The sequence below is a fragment of the Ursus maritimus genome, unplaced genomic scaffold, assembly GCF_017311325.1.
Source record: "Ursus maritimus isolate PB19 unplaced genomic scaffold, ASM1731132v1 scaffold_8, whole genome shotgun sequence".
In the NCBI taxonomy this organism is placed as follows: Eukaryota; Metazoa; Chordata; class Mammalia; order Carnivora; family Ursidae; genus Ursus; species Ursus maritimus.
In genome coordinates, this window is record NW_024426996.1 from 12,914,389 (window position 1) to 12,932,803 (window position 18,415).

The 18,415-nt window shown below is 40.9% G+C and overlaps 1 protein-coding gene across 1 annotated transcript in view; it reads right to left on the minus strand.

The window, feature by feature from the left end:
• Window positions 1–7,339: 7,339 nt before the first annotated feature.
• PKD2 (polycystin 2, transient receptor potential cation channel) overlaps window positions 7,340–18,415 on the minus strand; it is a 52,301-nt gene continuing 41,225 nt past the window's right edge. Inside the window, exons 11-15 of the mRNA XM_040625078.1 lie at window positions 17,047–17,168; window positions 16,681–16,798; window positions 15,404–15,567; window positions 10,092–10,239; window positions 7,340–9,734 (exon numbers count right to left, since the gene is read on the minus strand). Coding sequence (XP_040481012.1) covers window positions 9,498–9,734; window positions 10,092–10,239; window positions 15,404–15,567; window positions 16,681–16,798; window positions 17,047–17,168 — 789 coding nt within the window. The 3' untranslated portion in view covers window positions 7,340–9,497. The remainder of the gene's footprint in view (window positions 9,735–10,091; window positions 10,240–15,403; window positions 15,568–16,680; window positions 16,799–17,046; window positions 17,169–18,415) is intronic.

Here is an 18,415-nt window from a genome sequence, read left to right on the forward strand (position 1 = left end):
TAAAAAGAATTTAAATGCTGTTATACTTATCATCCCTTTATATTACAATATTCTTTTTTACATAATTGTTTTTAATATTGTGGTAAGAAACAACATAGGATTTGCCATCTTCACCATTTTTGAGTTAAGGGACATTTTTTTGAAGTATAAGTAAATATAAGTCCTATAAAGGAGAAAATATTAATTTATAGAGATTTACTTCAGACTGTGTCTATATTATTTGAATTTTGTTTTTATTTTCTTGGATGTCAGAAGAACTAATCTATAATGGATGGGATGAATTAATTTGGTTTAAAATAAAAGAAACCTCAGGAATAAGTGAAATGTGTTAGCTACTACTTATGCTCCTTCCATTGCTCTCGTGGTGGCTTGAAGTGAGTCATTGAAGAGGCAGCGTACCCACTCACCTGTGTCTCCATCTTGAAAGCCATTCTTTATGGTCTTTAGATTGGAACTGTATTACCCTCAGTACCTCAGTATCCACATATATTTGAAAAGTAGCATTACTCATATCTATATGACATCTTTAGGCCACCCCAGTGCCTGCTCAGTGGGCCTCAGATGAGACTAGTTGAGGTAGCATGGGTCCAAAAGCTTGGGCTCTCACCAACTCTGATGTACTGGCAGCCATTACGGATGCCTGAGCTGCCCACAGCAGGGCTGATGCTGAGCTCTCCATACCGTCCTGACCTTTGATGAGACCGCAGGCCACTTGGTGACAAGCTGATAATATGCAGGAACTTGATGATTGTCCCAGAAATCTGTGAGGATCAGTATCTTGGAGTATGAGTCCTACTGGAGGCCTTAACTTTGTAGAAACTCTGTGTTTTGTTTTGCATTCTCTCATGGAAGAACTGTATAGTGTTTTATGATACCTCTTGCTCTACTGTCTGAGGAATTTTCCTTTTGCCGGTAGCAGTAGAATTATTAGAAGTCATCAGCTTGAGAGTACTGCCAGGTCTTCGCAATGCTAAAACTTTTGGCTAGTATCCGTGGTAAAAAGTTTACTTCATTTTACAACCCGCTGCTTGTGTGTACGCAGATAGTCCAAGCAAGTATCAGGGCGTGCATTCCGAAAGTTATTTTTGAAAATAGAGTTTGAGTATAACGATTTTATAGGCCCACCAGTATAATACAGTGAAAATGTAATCAATCAATATTTTCAAAGTTACACACTTTTATATGCCCTTTACTTATTTTTAGTGTCCTGGTTTGATCAATTATATGTTTATGGTGGTAATAGTGCTTTATCTCCCTCAGAATTCATAAAGATTAAGTAATTCCTGATACTTATTTTTCATTTTATGTTTTTTGTTTTCATACATCCTTGCTTTCTCTGAATTCCTTCTTGCATCTGTAAAATGAGAACTTCTTGTAGCTTTAGCATTTTAGGTTACATGGTTTACATTGAATCGTCCGCTTTCCAACTAGCTTCAAGAAGAGCAGCCACCCCGTTTGACTTTCAGTTTCAGCCGTGTGCTTCGGGATACTCCTGTAATTTCTTTCATTTGAATTCTTGCCAAGATAATGTGAATCTTATGGAGGGCCTTCTTTGTTGCTGTGTGAAAGGTCGGCCTTCGACTTGTTCATCTGATGAGTTTTAAGCATTTTCTTTTTTACATTTCGTTTTGGTTGGTAGGGTTAGGACCGAGCAGTGTTCTTTATTCCTACAGACCAGGGGTTGACAGACTTTATCTGAAGGGATCCACTAAGTGTTTTGTAGTTTTTGTCTATTTTTTTTTTAAACCACCTCTTAAAAATATAAAAATCATTCTTGAAAAATGCGAAAACTCTTCTTAGCTTGAGGCTGCACAACACAGGCAGCGGGAGCCGGATTTGGCCCCCAGGCCATAGTTCGCAGGGACCCCCGGTGTAAACAGTTGTTGCTCCTGCTTCGTGAGGAACCATACTTAAATTGTTGATGAACCAGATTTCTAAGAAATCTGCTGGTATTTTCAATAAGAGATTTTTCAGTATTGTATTGAAACCCTATTTCTGCATAATAGAACAAATATATCGCTTCCTAATACTCGACTCTCCCTCAAGAGATCTGGCTACCAGTTGAGATTAGGCCTCATGGGATTTGTGGGAGAGCCTGTTTTGCATGTTAAGGAATTGGACTTTTTTTTCCCAGCGTGTGTAAGGGGCATTGTTATACCCTGAGGAATTAATTCACACCAGCCATCCTCGGAAGGGGACTGGTAAACCAGAGCACTGATTCACTAATGTAAACAGTAAAATGTTACAATAGCCATTTACTTGTGACATTCTTCTCTCAGGTGGGAAACTGAGATCAGAGGATTCCTTGGTAAAGATAGAATTAGGATTTCAGATTACCTCAAATAATGTCTCTACGTCCACAGGAATTTGTGTGCCAAGCTAACCTGAATAGTTGCAAGAGCTCATCGTCACCAAGACGATGCAGGAGATAATCAGTACCCTCCTCAGCCTCCCAGGTCTGTGTTTATTCTCAGTGGAATAAAGATCCCAAGGAAAGAAAACCTGGAACCCCACCAAACCTAGTTCTACCGTCTTGCTGTATCTTCTGGCCTTCTGTCTTTGGTATATACATTAAAAAAAAAAAAAAAAAAAAAGGTTGATTCACATGTTGCAGCCTGCTTTTTGTCCCCACCAAGCACTGTGAACATAAGGTACTTACATTCTAAGTTGAAGGAATTCTTCTTTTCTAGACACATATCTTTGCTGTTATCTAGGGTTTCCCAAGCTTGCCTGCTAAGAATCAGTGACCATCTGGGATGCTTATGTGAGGAAGGCAGGCAAGGAAAGGCTATTTTCCCCCCAGCTGTTGAGAAATCTCTGAGGGGTGAGCCTGGGAATTCCGGGTGATTCTTTGGGATATTCTGATTTAGATTGTAATAACCAGGTAAGGCCATTTTAACTTCATTGTAATTTGATCGCGATCCAATCACTGTGACATCTGCATTCAACCACATATTTTGTATCTCCCTACATATCAGACTCACATTTAGAACCAAGTGAGCTCATTAACATTAGCTGATCTTCCGACCCTTTCTAACCCGCGGGATCATTCCTCCCCTGGCAACCCCACACGACAGCACTATGCGGTCTCGGGTAAGTGACAGTTGAAAGTGCCGCCGCTCCAACCGAGCGAGGGTTTGGCCTCCTTTCTTTGCCACGCAACAGAACCCCAGGCATCATCTCAGTAACAAAGGGCTTGGCGGTACCGCGTTTGGAAAACCTCAAGCTGTTCCATCTTTTTCATTTTGCAGATGAGGGAACTTGAGTTTCAGAGGCTGTGACCCGCCAAAGGCCACGCAGACTATTTTCTTGCTACGGTTGGGAACATACTGCACTAATCCCCGGGTAACTTGCCAGATCACCTGTGGCGGGTCATTTGTGCAAATGTGCAGATATCAGGATGGGCACAGGGGTCTCCAGTAGAAACCAGGGAGTTGTACTTTTAAAAAGTGTTTTAGGAGCCCTGAAGCAAATACAGGGCCTTTTTCTCTCTACAGTTACTCAGGCAGATGTCCCCCCTCCTCTCCTTGTCATGTGCCATTCACCAGGTTTGTGGCCTTGATTTACTTACGTGGCTTCATCTATATCTGTCTCACGCATAAAGCAGGGATTCTCTCAGTATGCACCTCTGTGGAGGCGTCACAGGGAAGTAAGGGACTGCACGTGAAGTGCCGAGAAGTACCTGGCTCATAGGGCGCCCTCAGTGATTTTAGCTATCACTGCTGCGTCCCACAGGACATCACACAGGTTATTCGCATCATCCTAGTGCCAGTTCATGGATGACACCCTTGGCAGGGATGAGAGCGCCATCCTCCAGGGTATGTTTCGGGCATTAAACCAGCAGTTGGCAAACTATGGCCTGCAGGCCAAATCTGGCCCACTGCCTGATTTTGTAAATAAAACTTTATTGAAACACAATCCCAGGCATTTGTATTTGTATTCTCTATGGCTGCTTTTGCACTATGATGGCCAAGCAGTTGTGGCCGAGATCATTATGGTCCATAGAGCCTAAAACATATACTATCTGGCCCTTTATGGAAAGTGTGCAGGCCCCTGGAGTAAACCAAGGGTTCTTGTTCCCAGCAGTGACAGTATACAGTAACAGAATACAGGTCTACACGCCAGTGATCTTGGCCTCGCTCAGTATCCTTCCCTTTAACGCATTTGCAGAATTTATGCTTCCCGTCTGCAGCTGTCGGCTCTACGGTAGTGGAGCTCCCAAATCCCAAATACAGGGCGGGTTCCACGGAACCTGAAACTGTCCGCCACGTACACACTTGGAGATTTGCACACTGGTGAAAAGCAGGCAAAGCAAGCAGGTATCACACTGGTCATCTGTGTCAGGAGAGTGTGGACTTGACTGCTGTCTAACGGGGCAGAGAATTCAGAGGTAACCTGGTGTCTCCATGCTCAGTGGTTACCCTCTACTGGCAGCCAAAACCACCACAGCCTGATAAGGGACAAGGGCTCTGAGCCCCCAGCAATGAGGGTGTGATCACTGCACCAAACCGGCGGTACAGCTGAAGTACTGGCCAAGAGTGAGAAACCTCTAGAAACGGTGGGAGAGGAGATAAATCGTTATGGCCTTGTGCGCAGCAGCAGCAATGGGAACTAGCAAGTTCCACTAACCTTCCTGAATTATATTCTCTAGAGATGATAGCTGGCCTCCCTCAAAAAGCCCACAGTGGACTTAATGAGGGCACGAGTGGATCTGAGTGACGCCAGGGTGGCTGAAGGAGATGCGTTTGGTGCCCTGCGGCCTGTCTCCTCTGCGCCTTTGATCTCAGACAGTTCCGGTGAGCTCGGATCGTGTTGACAGCATCCCCCCCCTCAAGCCTGCACCACAGACATCTTCGCTTTGCTGCTGTGCGGCCTGCAAAGCTGAAAGAGCCTGCTTGGCCCGAGTGCAGGCCTGGCCTGAAAGGGTGGGGGTGTCCGCCCTCCACCAATAGGAACCAGGGCCAATGGATAAAACCCTGGCCTTACCTTCTTCAGACAAGGAATTAGGGGAGGCCTTCTGTAGTGTCCTCGGAGGTGGCGCTGGGCTCCTGTTGCCTCCAGAGGCACCTTCAGTAGCATACCTGTGTACTGGCATCTCCTCCCTTCCGGGCTCACGCTGTGTCCTGGTCCAGTTCCAAATAAACTATCTGAATTCAGGTCCTTGTCTCGGCTTTTCTTTCAGGACTCCGAAACACATTCCCATGAATACCAGGAACAAAACAAGCATGTCTACTCTCACTGCTACTCTCCAACATAGTACTGTCCTTTCTTTCAAATGAGCTTCTCTTCTCCCCAGAAAATCCAAAGAACCAATACAGAATCTGTTAGAACCAGTAAAGGAGTTCAACACGTGTGATATATGGAAGATTAATTTATAGAACATTTGTAATTTCCCTTCATATCAGCAATAACCACCTAGAAAATATAATAGATTCTCATACTACCAATAAAACTATATTAAAAATGCATAAGTTCTTTAAGAAATTGTAAGAAACACTTAAAGGACATTAAGGAAGTTCTGAATAAAGGAAGAACTGTTTCTGATAGTGTTAAGATGTCAGTTCTCCCTAAACTAATGGATAAATTCAATGCAATTACAGTTAAATTCCAGTGGGAACTTTCCCTCTGTCCACCCCCGCCCCCATAGGAGCCCACCAACCTTGTTTGCACACTTGCATGGAAAAATAAAGTTTCACAAAAATAGCACAATTTCGGGGGGGGGGGAAGATCTTACCACATATGAACACAAACTATAAAGTCATAATAATAAAAATTGTGCAAGAACATTCATAGATCAGTTTTTAAAAGGCTAAAGAGTTAAAAAAAACCACACATTTATACATGAAACAGAAACGACATCATGAAGTAACAAGGTAAAGTAACTTAAATTATTTAATAGAGAATATTGACAAAACTGTCTCACTGTATGGAGAAAATACCTGTGGGCCTTACACAAGGTTACTCTTACACAAGGTATTAAATGTGAAAGGTAAAACTGTAAGTTTAATAAATACAAGTTTTTGACCTTACAAAGGTCTCAAAACCCGACACAATAAGGCAAAATAAATTGATGGATTTTTTAAAGTATAAAAACCAAGAAAATATTGACAAAATTATCAGTTGGATGAGAGATATAAGAGTCCGAAACCGATAAGGGATTAATACTTAAACCATACAAGGAACTTGATTTGTTGATTCACAAATCAACAAAAAAGGCCGTGACCCAGTAGAAAAATAAGCAATGAACACAAACATACGTGTTTCCCATCAGATCAAAGTGTAAGATTTTAAAGGTTTGAATAGGCAACTTACCAAAAGGGAAACCCAAATGTTGAACAATTACGAGGGGATGTCCAACCTTAGGAATTAAGAATCAGAAATGCAAAATAAAGTGAGACCTTACTTTAAAACCATGCCATTGGGGCGCCTTGGTGGAGCAGTCATTAAGCGTCTGCCTTCGGCTCAGGGCGTGATCCCGGCATTGTGGGATTGAGCCCCACATCAGGCTCCTCTGCTATGAGCCTGCTTCTTCCTGTCCCACTCCCCCTGCTTGTGTTCCCTCTCTCACGGGCTGTCTCTGTCAACTAAATAAATAAAATCTTTTAAAAACAAAACAAAACAAAACAAAACCATGCCATTAACAAAAAGTAGGAAGCTGGATGGTCCTGATGCTGGTGAGGGTATGCATAAAACTGGTAATCTCATGCCCATAGTGGAATTGTAGACTGGGGCAGTCATTCCGGAGGGCAATCTGACAGTTCTGAATAAAATTAAATATTTACAGGGGGCCTGGGTGGCTCAGGCAGTTAAGTGTCCGATGCTTGATTTCAGCTCAGGTCATGATCTCAGGATCCTGGGATCAAGCCCCGCATTGGGGTCCCCGCTCAGTGCAGAGTCTGCTTGAGATTCTCTCTCTCCTTCTCCCTCTGCCCCTCCCCCCTGCTCATGTACTTTCTCTCCCTGTAAAATAATTTTTTTAAAAAAATTAAATATTTATAGACCTGGCATTCGGCACTCTGACTCCTGTTATATACCCATGGAGGAACTCATGAAAAGCCAACAAGGAAATTATGTTCAAAGATTTTGAAATAACAGAAATATTAGGGCCAACTATTCACTATAGAAAAGCATAATAAAAGGTGGTGGCCGCACAACAGGAAGTACTACAGGATCCTCAGAATAACCTCCTAGAGGCACAGACTGCAGAAGGAGTAATATGTCAGATTGCTCTTTGGACATAAAGAAAGAAGATGCCTCTTTCAAAGTCTAAGCCTTTACTAATGAGTCTCATGATACAAATTACCCACTGCTTCTACTTAGGAGACAGACACCTATTACATCTGTTATACCAAGTCTTTATTGAGAAGTAAAGTGCTCGATATTACACATGAATGAAATCTCGATTGTCGAGAGACTTGCATATGTAACATCTTAATAATACAAATATAGAGGGGAAGATGATAGGAGAGGGATGAGAAGGGAGTTCTCCATGACTAAAGAGAAAAAAATATGTAACTTATGGGTAAAAAGAAAGAATTTTGTAAAATCTTACAGGTGAAATGAGAAACAGTATAATAATAAGTATATAAAAAGACTTTCTAGTGACCATAACTGACATATGGCACGTGGTCAATACTCATGGATACCACATAATGACTGCACTTCAAACTGAAGTTTGTTTACACATAACAACATGGTACACATAAATACGTACACTCTGTATCCCTGGAATGCAAACTGTAGTACCTAGTAATAAGCACTTGGTGTAGCATATTCGAAAGAAAGTAAAGAGGGAAAGAATGCCACGAGAAATCCTGTTAAAGAAACCCAATGTGTATCACTTCTACGGAAGCCAGCTTAAAAAGGTTTGTTTGCTCATGTTTTCATTGAAGATTTCGCTGACATATTCTACCAATTACATGAACAGCATGGGAATTCAAAACAAGGCACTACAACACAAGCCTCTCTTCTACTGTTCTCTGAGTCGGAGTTAATTCACCAGCACTGCATTCTCTCTTGCTCGTCCCATTAGCTCTCAAAAGGTACCTCATTCGACACTTGAAAAATAAGATCTTTACTTTTTATTGAGAAATAGATTTCTTCTCCATAAATTTGGTGAGACCCTCTCCTAATGAAAAAAAAAAAAACCTGCTGTAAACTCAAACTTCGGGTGATACGTTCTGATAATGAATTTTCAACACCAGAAACTCCTTTTGATTAAACTGAGCTCCACTTAGATGATCAATTCTAGTTTTGAAATACAGGATCAAGAGTATTTGAGTTCTAAGGGCGCCTGGGTGACTCAGTTGTTCAAGTGTCCAACTCTTATTTCGGCTCAGGTCATGATCTCAGGGTCAAGAGATTGAGCCTCGAGTTGGGCTCTGTGCTGAGCATGGAGCCTGCTTAAGGTTCTCTCTCTCCCTCTGCCCCTCCCTCTCTCTCACAAAAAAAAAAAAAAAAAGAGTATTTGAGTTCTATATTCTCAAAACAGCATAAAACTCAAACTTTAGTTTTACAATATTTATATATGAATTTCAAAAGTCCTTTAAATTTTTGTGTAAATGAACACATTTGCTGAGTCAAAACCTTCAGTACCTACTTAAAACATTTAGTAAGTTGGCCTTCCCAGATTCATTACAACATAAAAATCAGTTGCAAATAAGCTGGATCACCTGGGAAGAGAATATATGGACAAATCTTTATACTAAACTAATTATTAGAATAAGTCAAACTTAGTGATAGGGCTCCTTCCAGTTTTCCCATGTTATGGTGAGAGATGACGTTTTAACCCACAATCAATCCTTGGTGGCTTCCTGCAGCTCAGAGTAAAAAGAGTGAATAAGCGGAAGTTATTCCCACAGACATTAGATACTATACAGTAACGACGACAAAAAAAAGCACAATATTCAACATTTAGCTTAACCATTCATACGAATTCTAGCATAATGACTACATACCCATTCTATGGTTTGGGGTTCTTTTCCAGCTCATCTTTTAGAAAAGTTTACCCCAGAAAGGTAGTTGAAATAAAAGGCTCCTTTCTTAAAAGAAAGCTCTATATTATGTCCATGAGCTCAGCTTGAGTGGGAAGGACTGCCTCTACTTTCCCCTCACACACTGGGCAAAAAGGACAATACTGATTTTTGTGATGGGAAATAAAACTCAGAAGCCTTTTGACAGTTCTCTCCTCGCTTTAAAGGCTACTTCATTGTCAACTGAGAAGACTCAGCCATGGGAGCAGGTGGGCACACCACTCCGTATACTTTACAAAGACTTTTTCCTAGACTCAATATTTACACCTAGATTTCTTACGTGAGAAAAAAAAAATCTTCTTTGATCCATGGGCAAGGTTTAAAATAAATTAAAGTGCAGAAACATTAACAGCTGGTCACAAAGACCAGCATCCTGTGGTGGTCAGGGCATACAGACAGTGCACTTGCCATGGCAATGCGGGACAGCCCCTCTCTCACCAATCCGAACACATACTAACACATGTCCTAGACGTGGATATTGGAACTCCCGTTTGCACCTGCACCTTCTATTCCTTCTGTAGACTGGGAGGAAGAAGGGCGGGAGCTTCTGGAGCGAGGCTGACCATTCAGTCCCACGGGTGTGCCTAAACCGTGACTTATTTGGGAAGCCGCATCATCAGATTCCCAGCGTTCCAGCTCTTCCCGTACCAGCCGTTCCATCTGCTCCCTGTGGATTTCACCGTCACGACCCAGTCTCTCATCCTAATAAAGGAAAAAGAGACCACGATGTTGGGGGTAGGGTGATGCATACTTTTGTACTTAGGAGTTGCCCTAGGAAATTAAGGGGCCAAATAATCTGTCATTAATTGACACTGGCGATTGATAGCATAGAAAGCAATTCTTGGAGCTACTGGAGTAACTTTTTGCTTAATTCGACCATTCAGTGAAGGCAGAAACATCAGTGCTTGTAGTACTCAGTAACACCTCCAGAGTATCATCTGATTGCACTGATCTGCAGTTACAGACATTTCAAAACACGCATCTCAGATTAAAGGTTACAAAACATGACTACCCCAATATTTTATAGAATCAGTGTTTCTGTGTCAGATGACCACTTACCTCCACCACCCCATCCAGCAGCCTTCCCAACACTTCCCTTCTCTTCAGTTTGGCCCGCTCCATGATCTCCAGCTTCACGATCACAGCGTCAATCTTGGACACGATGCTGCCGATGGAGTGCTCCATGCGGTCCACGCGTCTCACCAGGCTGTGGGAAAGCACAGGTGAGAGGGTCAAAGCCACCTTGTGTAGTCGGTTGCCTTTTCAGCCCAGCTGGCTTTTCAAATGGAAGTGCTAAGATATTTTTTATTAAACAATATGATAATCTGAACACATTCTAAATAGTCTCAAACTTTAGCGATAAACTCATACATTGCTGATGGGAATGCTAACTGCACAACTTCTCTGCAAGTCAACATTGTATTAGAAGTCTTAAAAATATATGCTTAGCTTTTATTCAGATATACCATTTTAAAAAAAATTTCTAAAGGAAATATGTATACTTTTTTTGGCTTTTTTGGCTACTAGCATACTCATTAGAGTTCTGCTTATTAATAGTGAGTCATTGAAAAATAGTTATGTTAGGGGTGACTGCGTGGCTCAGTTGGTTAAATGTCTGCCTTGGACTCAGATCATGATCTCTGGGTCCTGGGATCGAGCCCCACATTGGGCTCCTTGTTCAGTGGGGAGTCTGTTTCTCTCTCTTCCTCTGCCCCTCCCTCTGCTTGTGCTCTCTCTCTCTCTCGCCCTCCCAAATAAAATTTTTCAAAAAAAAAAAAATGACTATTTTTATAATTAACAGAAAATTATTCAAATGTGTTATTGTTCATCTATACAATGGAATTCCAAGGAGACACCAGAAATTATATAGTGATGGATTATTTAATGAAATAGTAAAGTTCATGATATATTAAGCAAATAGTTAGAAAACACTGTTCACTAATGATCCCATTATTTTGAATAAAAAATTACATAAATGCTTTAAAAACATAGAAATAGACAACCTCTGGAATGGTGGCATGGGGCTCTGTAGGCACTCTCCCCAGAGAAACCACCATAACTGTTGAAAATTATTTAAAATTTTTTTCAAAATTCTGTAAATCTTAAGAGTATACAGCAAATGAAGAAGCATTTATTTAAGAAAATCCACTGGATTTTAGTAAGAAGAGTGAGAGTCTGACATGTGAGCTACGGTCTACGGTCTACTCCCTCTCTGTTTCCCCCAGCTCAGTGTGACAGAAGTGTCACTCCAGTTGGGTTGGCATGGACACAGGGCCCCCACTCCCTTCAGGTCCCAGTGGGGGGCTGTGGTGTCTCTAAGGGAGGCGGAGGCTGCTGCATGTCTCATCTCTATGCCCCACCTCCAAATTCATGTTGCAGAGGATCTAATCCAGGCAAGAGTGGCTGAGAGGAACGAGGTTCTCTTCCTCCACCCAACCGCCAACTGTGGGGTGGAGTTTCCATGCCAGGAGAGGAAAGCTGAGGAGACTGAAGACCACCCTAGCCCAGTGGCTTATTCATGAAACAGGGGTATCGCTTTGGGAAGTAGACTACCGTCCCTGCCCCTAGCTCCGAATCAGTGGCACATAGGTTTTGCCCACGAGGAGAGTCAGGCAAGAACAGAGAGCTCCAAAGCTTCCCCCAGGAGGACTGGCTTTGTTAGGAACAAAGTACTAAGCCTAAGAGGGCTCCTCAAAACATCAGAGATTGTGGTGATAAGCCGTTCAGACTAGGTTGGTCACCTCATGAGATAAAAAAGGAAAATTGTTTGCTGAGCCTGGGTGGCTCAGCCGTTAAGCATCTGCCTTCAGCTCAGGTCATGATCCCAGGGTCCTGGGATCGAGTCCCGCATCGGGAAGCCTGCTTCTCCTTCTCACACCCCCCTTGCTTGTGTTCCCTCTCTCGCTGTCTCTGTCAAATAAATAAATAAAATCTTAAAAAAAAAAAAAAAGGTAAATTGTTTACCAGCTAGCTTAACAGAAAGAACCAGGAAAAGAGACAGCTAAGGAGACTGCTAAAGACTGGCTTCAAAAACTACCCTTGCAAAGGGGCCTGGATTGAATTGGATCAGAGTGTGAACAGTTTATATCCCAAGGCATTACTGAAAACAATAGACCAATCAGCCAACAATTAGTGGAAGCTAAGAGGTGGAAGTAATATCAAGAGGCAGAAGGTGGGGCGCCTGGGTGGCACAGCGGTTAAGCGTCTGCCTTCGGCTCAGGGCGTGATCCCGCCATTATGGGATCGAGCCCCACATCAGGCTCCTCCGCTATGAGCCTGCTTCTTCCTCTCCCACTCCCCCTGCTTGTGTTCCCTCTCTCACTGGCTGTCTCTATCTCTGTCGAATAAATAAATAAATAATCTTTAAAAAGAAAAAAAAAAAAAAAGAGGCGGAAGGCTTCACAGACAGATCCAGGAAAGACAATGAGCTTCACAGACAGATCCAGGAAAGACAATGAGAGCCCTGCTAAAAGCACTGTCTTTTCAAAAGGACTGTGTGTGGTCACGTGGTCACGGCTCTGCCCTCTGAGAGGCAACATCAGAGGCTTTACAATGTGGGGGAAATAGACTTCATTAAAAAACAAGCATGCAAATTGCAAACAGAACAAGCCTGGGGGGTAGGGGGAGGAAGAAAATAAGTATTCTAAATGGCTGTAATATTTCTTTAATATCTCCAGTTTTCAATAAAAAATTATGAGACAGGCAAAAAAACAAAACAGAAAAAAATGTGACCCATAATACACAGAGAAAGAGCCAGCAACAGAAACTGCCTTTGAGAGGGCCCAGACAGATTTAGTAGACAAAAAGCTCAAAGTAACTATTATAAATATATTCAAAGAACTAAAGGAAATCAAGCTTAAAAAGACATAGGACAATATGATGACACTGTCTCATTGAACAGAGAATATCAATAAAGAGATGCAGATTATTTCAAAGAACCAAAGAGAAATTCTGGAGTTGTAAAGTACAATAAATGAAACAAAAAGTCACTAACGGGGTCTCAACAGATTTGAGCTGGCAGAAGAAACAATCAGCACACCTGAAGACAGATGGACAGAAACTATGGAGTCTGAAGAGCAGAGAGGAAAGAAAGAGTGAAGATGTGGGATACCGGTAAGCACTTCAACATACACAGGATAGGAGACCCAGAAGGAAAGGAGAGAAAGCAGAAAAAAAAAAAAAAAAATCTGAGGCCATAATAGTTGAAAACTTCCTAAATTTGATGAAAATATTATATACCCCAGCAGCTTAATGAACTCCAACTAGGATAACTACAAAGAGATCCACGTCCAGACAGATCATGGTCAAAATATTGAAAGGCAAAGACAAAGAAAAAATCTTGCAAGCAGCAAGAGAAAAGTGACCCATCACATACAACGGAACCTCAGTAAGATTAACAGCTATCTTCCCATCAGAAACAGTGGAGACAAGAAGAAAATGAAGAAGAAATAAAAATATTCTTAGATAAAGAAAAACAGAGAATTCTAGCTAGCAGGCCTGCTTTATATTTTATTTTTATTGTTAAATATTTTATTTATTTATTTGAGAGAGCACACACAAGCTGGGGGGAGGGAAAGGGAGAGGGAGAAGCAGACTCCCGGCTGAGCAGGGAGCCCGACATGGGGCTCGATCCCAGGACATTGAGATCATGTTCTGAACCAAAAGGAGAGGCTTAACTGACTGAGCCACCCAGGTGCCCCAGCAGGCCTGCTTTAGAAGAGATACTAAAGGAAGTTCTTCAGGCTGAAAGCAAGTGATCCAGATAGTAATTAGACTCCACATGAAAAAACAAAGAGCACTGGTACTGGTACACGGTATTATGCAACTGTAAAAACACAAATGCATATTCCTTTTCCTTTTTTTCCTCTTAACTGATTTAAAAAGCAACTGTGTAAGACAATATGTACCTGATTATATGTTGGGCCACATAAAAATGTAATAATATATTTGACAATACCAGGACAGAGGAGGTGGGTATTATCAAAGTTGTACTGGAATACAGAAATGACACCAGATGGTAACTTGAATCCACAGGAATGAATGATGAGAACCAGAAATGGTAAATATGAAAAAGAATATTCCAAACTCTCTAAATATATACTTTCTCTTCTTTCTTGTCTCAGCTCTTTTATGAAGTGATCATTCTAACAACGTGATACTGGATTTGTAACATATATAGATGACTGTGTATAATAATGACACAAAAAAGGGGAGGAGTTAACAGAGTTATATAGGATATTTCTAGATCTCCTTGGATTAAGTTAATATAAATCTGAGGTAGATTCTGATAAATTGATTTGTATATGTTAAGTCCTAGAGCAATCACTAAAAAAATAACTGAAAAATGTAATGAAAAAAACTATTAAAGGAAATTAAATGTTGCATTAGGAAATATTCACTTTATGTAAAAGAAAGCAATAAAGGAGAAAAAGAGGAACAAAAAAAGACATAAGACCTATAGAAAATGAAAAATAAAATGGTAGATGTAAGTCCAACTATATCAATGGTAACATTAAATGTAAATGAAGTAAACATTCTAATCAAAAGGCAAAGACTATCAGACTGGATAAAAAGACCAGATCCAACTATATGTTGTCTACAGGTGACATACTTGAGATTCAAGGATACAAACAGGTTGTAAGTGAAAGAATGGAAAAAGATGTATCATGTAAAAAGCAACAATAAAGAAGTTGGAGTCGTTGTAGTAATATCAGATGAGAAAGACTTTAAAACAACAACAAAAAATCTTACTAGAGATACAGTAGGACATTTTATAATGAAAATAGGGTCAATCTATTAGGAAAATGTACCAATTATAAACATGCATACACACGAACAGCAATACACAAAGCAAAACCTTACAGAAAGGAAGGAACAGACAATATAATAATAATAGTTGGAGACTTTAATACCCCACTTCCAAAAGTAGATAGAACAAATAGGTAGAACAATAGGGAATAAACCAACTAGACCTAATAAACACCTGTAGGACACTCCACTTAACAAGAGCAGAACGTACATTCTTCTCAGGTGAACACGAAACATCCTTTAGGGTATACCATGTGCTAAGGGCATAAAAACATAAAAAAAACCCCACATGTAAATGAAGATACAAACACCAAAAGGTTAACTGGCATTTTGGTTTAGTGGGAATGGGAGAGATTTTAATGTTTTCTTTTGTTTTTCTTTATTTGCTAATCTTCCTATAAGGAATGTATTACTTTTATCAAAAGAAAAAACACCATTAAAAGTTATTAAAAAAAAGAACTGATGATAAGTAATGGGAAGAATCAAACTGCGAGAAGTAGAAGAAGCTGCTTGGTCTCAGCTGTACTCGTCAGTCCAAATTGTGCCAATTCTTTAATACTTACACTTGAAACTCTTCATAAGAAACCCCACTGGAAATGCTTCCCCTCCTTCTGGAGCTATGCCCACTGTCTTCATCATCGTCCTCCTCAGAGTCATCCAGGCTTCGAGGGAAACTTCGGCTACTCATCGGACGTGGTAAAGAGCTGTGATCCAGATCCAGGTCCTCCTGAAGAACATGGGATCGGTGAGTGAGGAGCGGGAACACCCAGTCCGCGCGGAGCTTCCCTGCGGGCCTGGGCACGTGGGACATGGGCAGGTGCCATTTAACACCAGACTGTGATTCCCACACGTCTCAATTTCAGAGACTGGCACATTTTCAAAACAGACTTTTAATGACCAGCAAGAAACTGCTAACTTGTTTGGACAAGCAAGAACATTAAAAATGTAACGACAACAACAAAAAAGTCAACGAAGAAATGTATTACCACCTTTTCATAAAAGAGAACACATTTAATAGCTACAAAGTAGGAAGGATATAATCTTAGAATAAAAATTTTGACTAAATACAGCCTCGTGAAAGATGATTTTACTCACTGTCCTCCTGCTCACATTTCACCATACCTGGTCGTTTCCCACCTACGGACACCGTTCTGCAGAGCAGGTTAGAACTCACGTTCTATACTACGTCCTTACAGAAAAGGGACTTTTGTATAGAGTATTCACCTGGGTTCTCTGTACCTCAAATACCATGGATAGTTTTTGGTTTGTTTAACCATTTATTTTTTAAGTTAATGTTAAAAGCTTTTAATCATCCTTTCTGATTATAAAAGACCATTTCATGACAAGTGCTCAAATGGAAGGCAGCTGCTAGTTTTGTTTTATTGTAAATGTTAATTTAGAGAGCAACTAACTTTATATATCTCCTGAGGAATCTTTTTTCCCCCCACTCTCATGAACATCGCGAACTATACATAACTCCTAAGTTTCCCTTTTCAAGCTGATGACGAGAAAGCTTAGGGCCAAATTTGTAGCTCACTCTTTAACAAGCATATATGTATTTGCATTTTTAGCTTCATAATCTAGTTTTATATTTCACTTTTGTTTTACCTCATTTTTCATTTTGATTTTTTACATTTACGCCAACCTACTGTATTTTTACATATTATTACGTCGTATATCCTTTTTGGAATACGCTGGGTGCTACTGCGTAAATTGACTGAGACAGAGAGACAGAGAAAGAGGCAGAAAGACAGAGAGACTCTCAGTATCCACTACTTAGCGTGGTGTCTGAAACACTGTGAGGACTGAATCAGATCATGTTCTCCTACACTAGACCCACCCTCTCTTTTTCCAGGTCGTCTCTCATCTGCTGATGTTCATGTTCGGTCAGTTCTTGATCTCCATCTTGGTCATATTTTGTGAATATTGCCTCGATCTCTGCATCGGTATGACCCTTCCTGAAATTAGCGAGAGGTTACAGAGGAAATCATTCATGTACATGGTCCAACGCAAACACAGAGACATCAAGATGCAGGGAGAAAGGAGAAACTGCTGAATCACGGCCAGCCCTCCTCTTGGGATATGTTCCAGAAAGACAGTTACTCTGAAAGAAGAGCGTCTGAGTACTCCGGCCAGAAATATCCTTATCACCAAGAACTTATCTTTATACAGGAATTTGCCAGGGCCTCAGAAGTGTGATTCTCACCCTTTGAGATCTTGTCGAAGTTCATCAAAGTTTAACTTGCCTCCCCCTTGCCTCAGACTCTCAGAAATGTCATCCACAGTATTTTTTTTCAGTTTTAGTTTAACCAAGGCTTTCTGGTAGCCCTGTTGAAAAGAAAAGACTGGGTTTAGTTTACTCTCCTTTTCCATGTGCTTTACCATCCATTTACACTAGTAACTACTGGTGTAGACCTTGTTTTGCACGGTACTGCAGGACTGTCAAAATAACCACACAAGCCCGAACTGTGCAAAGTGATGTTAATAATCAACAGGAAAAATTATGACTGCTCCGTGACCTTTAAAACATCTTATCAGGGGCACCTGGCTGGTTCAGTCAGAAAAGCTTGTGACTCGTGATCTCGAGGTCATGAGTCTGAGCCCCACATTGGGCACAGAGATTACTTAAATAAATAAACTTAAAAAACAAACGAAACTTTTAATCAAAGCATTAAAAACTCCCTTGGTATTGGTTATAAATTTACAGGGAAATTTAAAAAAACAACAGTAAAATGAGTATCCGTTTAGTATACTGAAATATAAAACACTAGAAACATTAAAATTAAAATGGTTTATTTCTTTGTAAAAATGTTATCCAGAGTAGTCTGAATAGTGCTTCCCTTCTTCCTGTACAACCGGATATGGAGGAAGCCTCTTTTCTATGTCTTGAGGAGCTTTTATAACCCTTTCTTAATATAGATCAGCTCCCAACATTTTATCCTTTGCCCTTTCAATGTTGTAAAGTATCTCCAGAGTTCCTTGAATGTGATGTTCCTTGCCAGTGTCACTTCCTCGGAGACACTGTCGGAACTTTCCATCACCACCACTACCCTTATTCGTGTTGATAAATTTGCCTTCACTAAGTTCTTTGACTGCGTATCTGTCTTTGCACAGATACTTAAGATCTCGGAAGATGGCAGCATTCTAGAACTCTCTTACATTTGTTTTGAACTTTACGCTCAGTGTTATCAGCCTTTGTTTCTTTGCTCTGCTTTTATCTTTGCAGGCCCATTCTCCCTTTCAGTTATGCACGCTTGTAAAATGTCATGTGGGGGTTTCTAACAGGGAGACAGAGGAGCAACACAGCCACCTGTTTGGTGCCTGCACGGAACAGCAGGTGCTCAGTGACCTAGCCTAGACTTCGTAAGAGGTGATGTTATCGCTCACTGATTATGATACACATCCATTACTTACGTAACAATCTGTAGACTGAAGAGCTAGCAGGGAAGTTTACATGCTATGCTATTACAGTTAATATACTCTGATAACTGAAATGTTCTGTGACAATGGGAAGTGCGCACTTTATAGTATTATTCACAGGCAAGATACTGTGATAACTGAAATAGGAAGTGTGT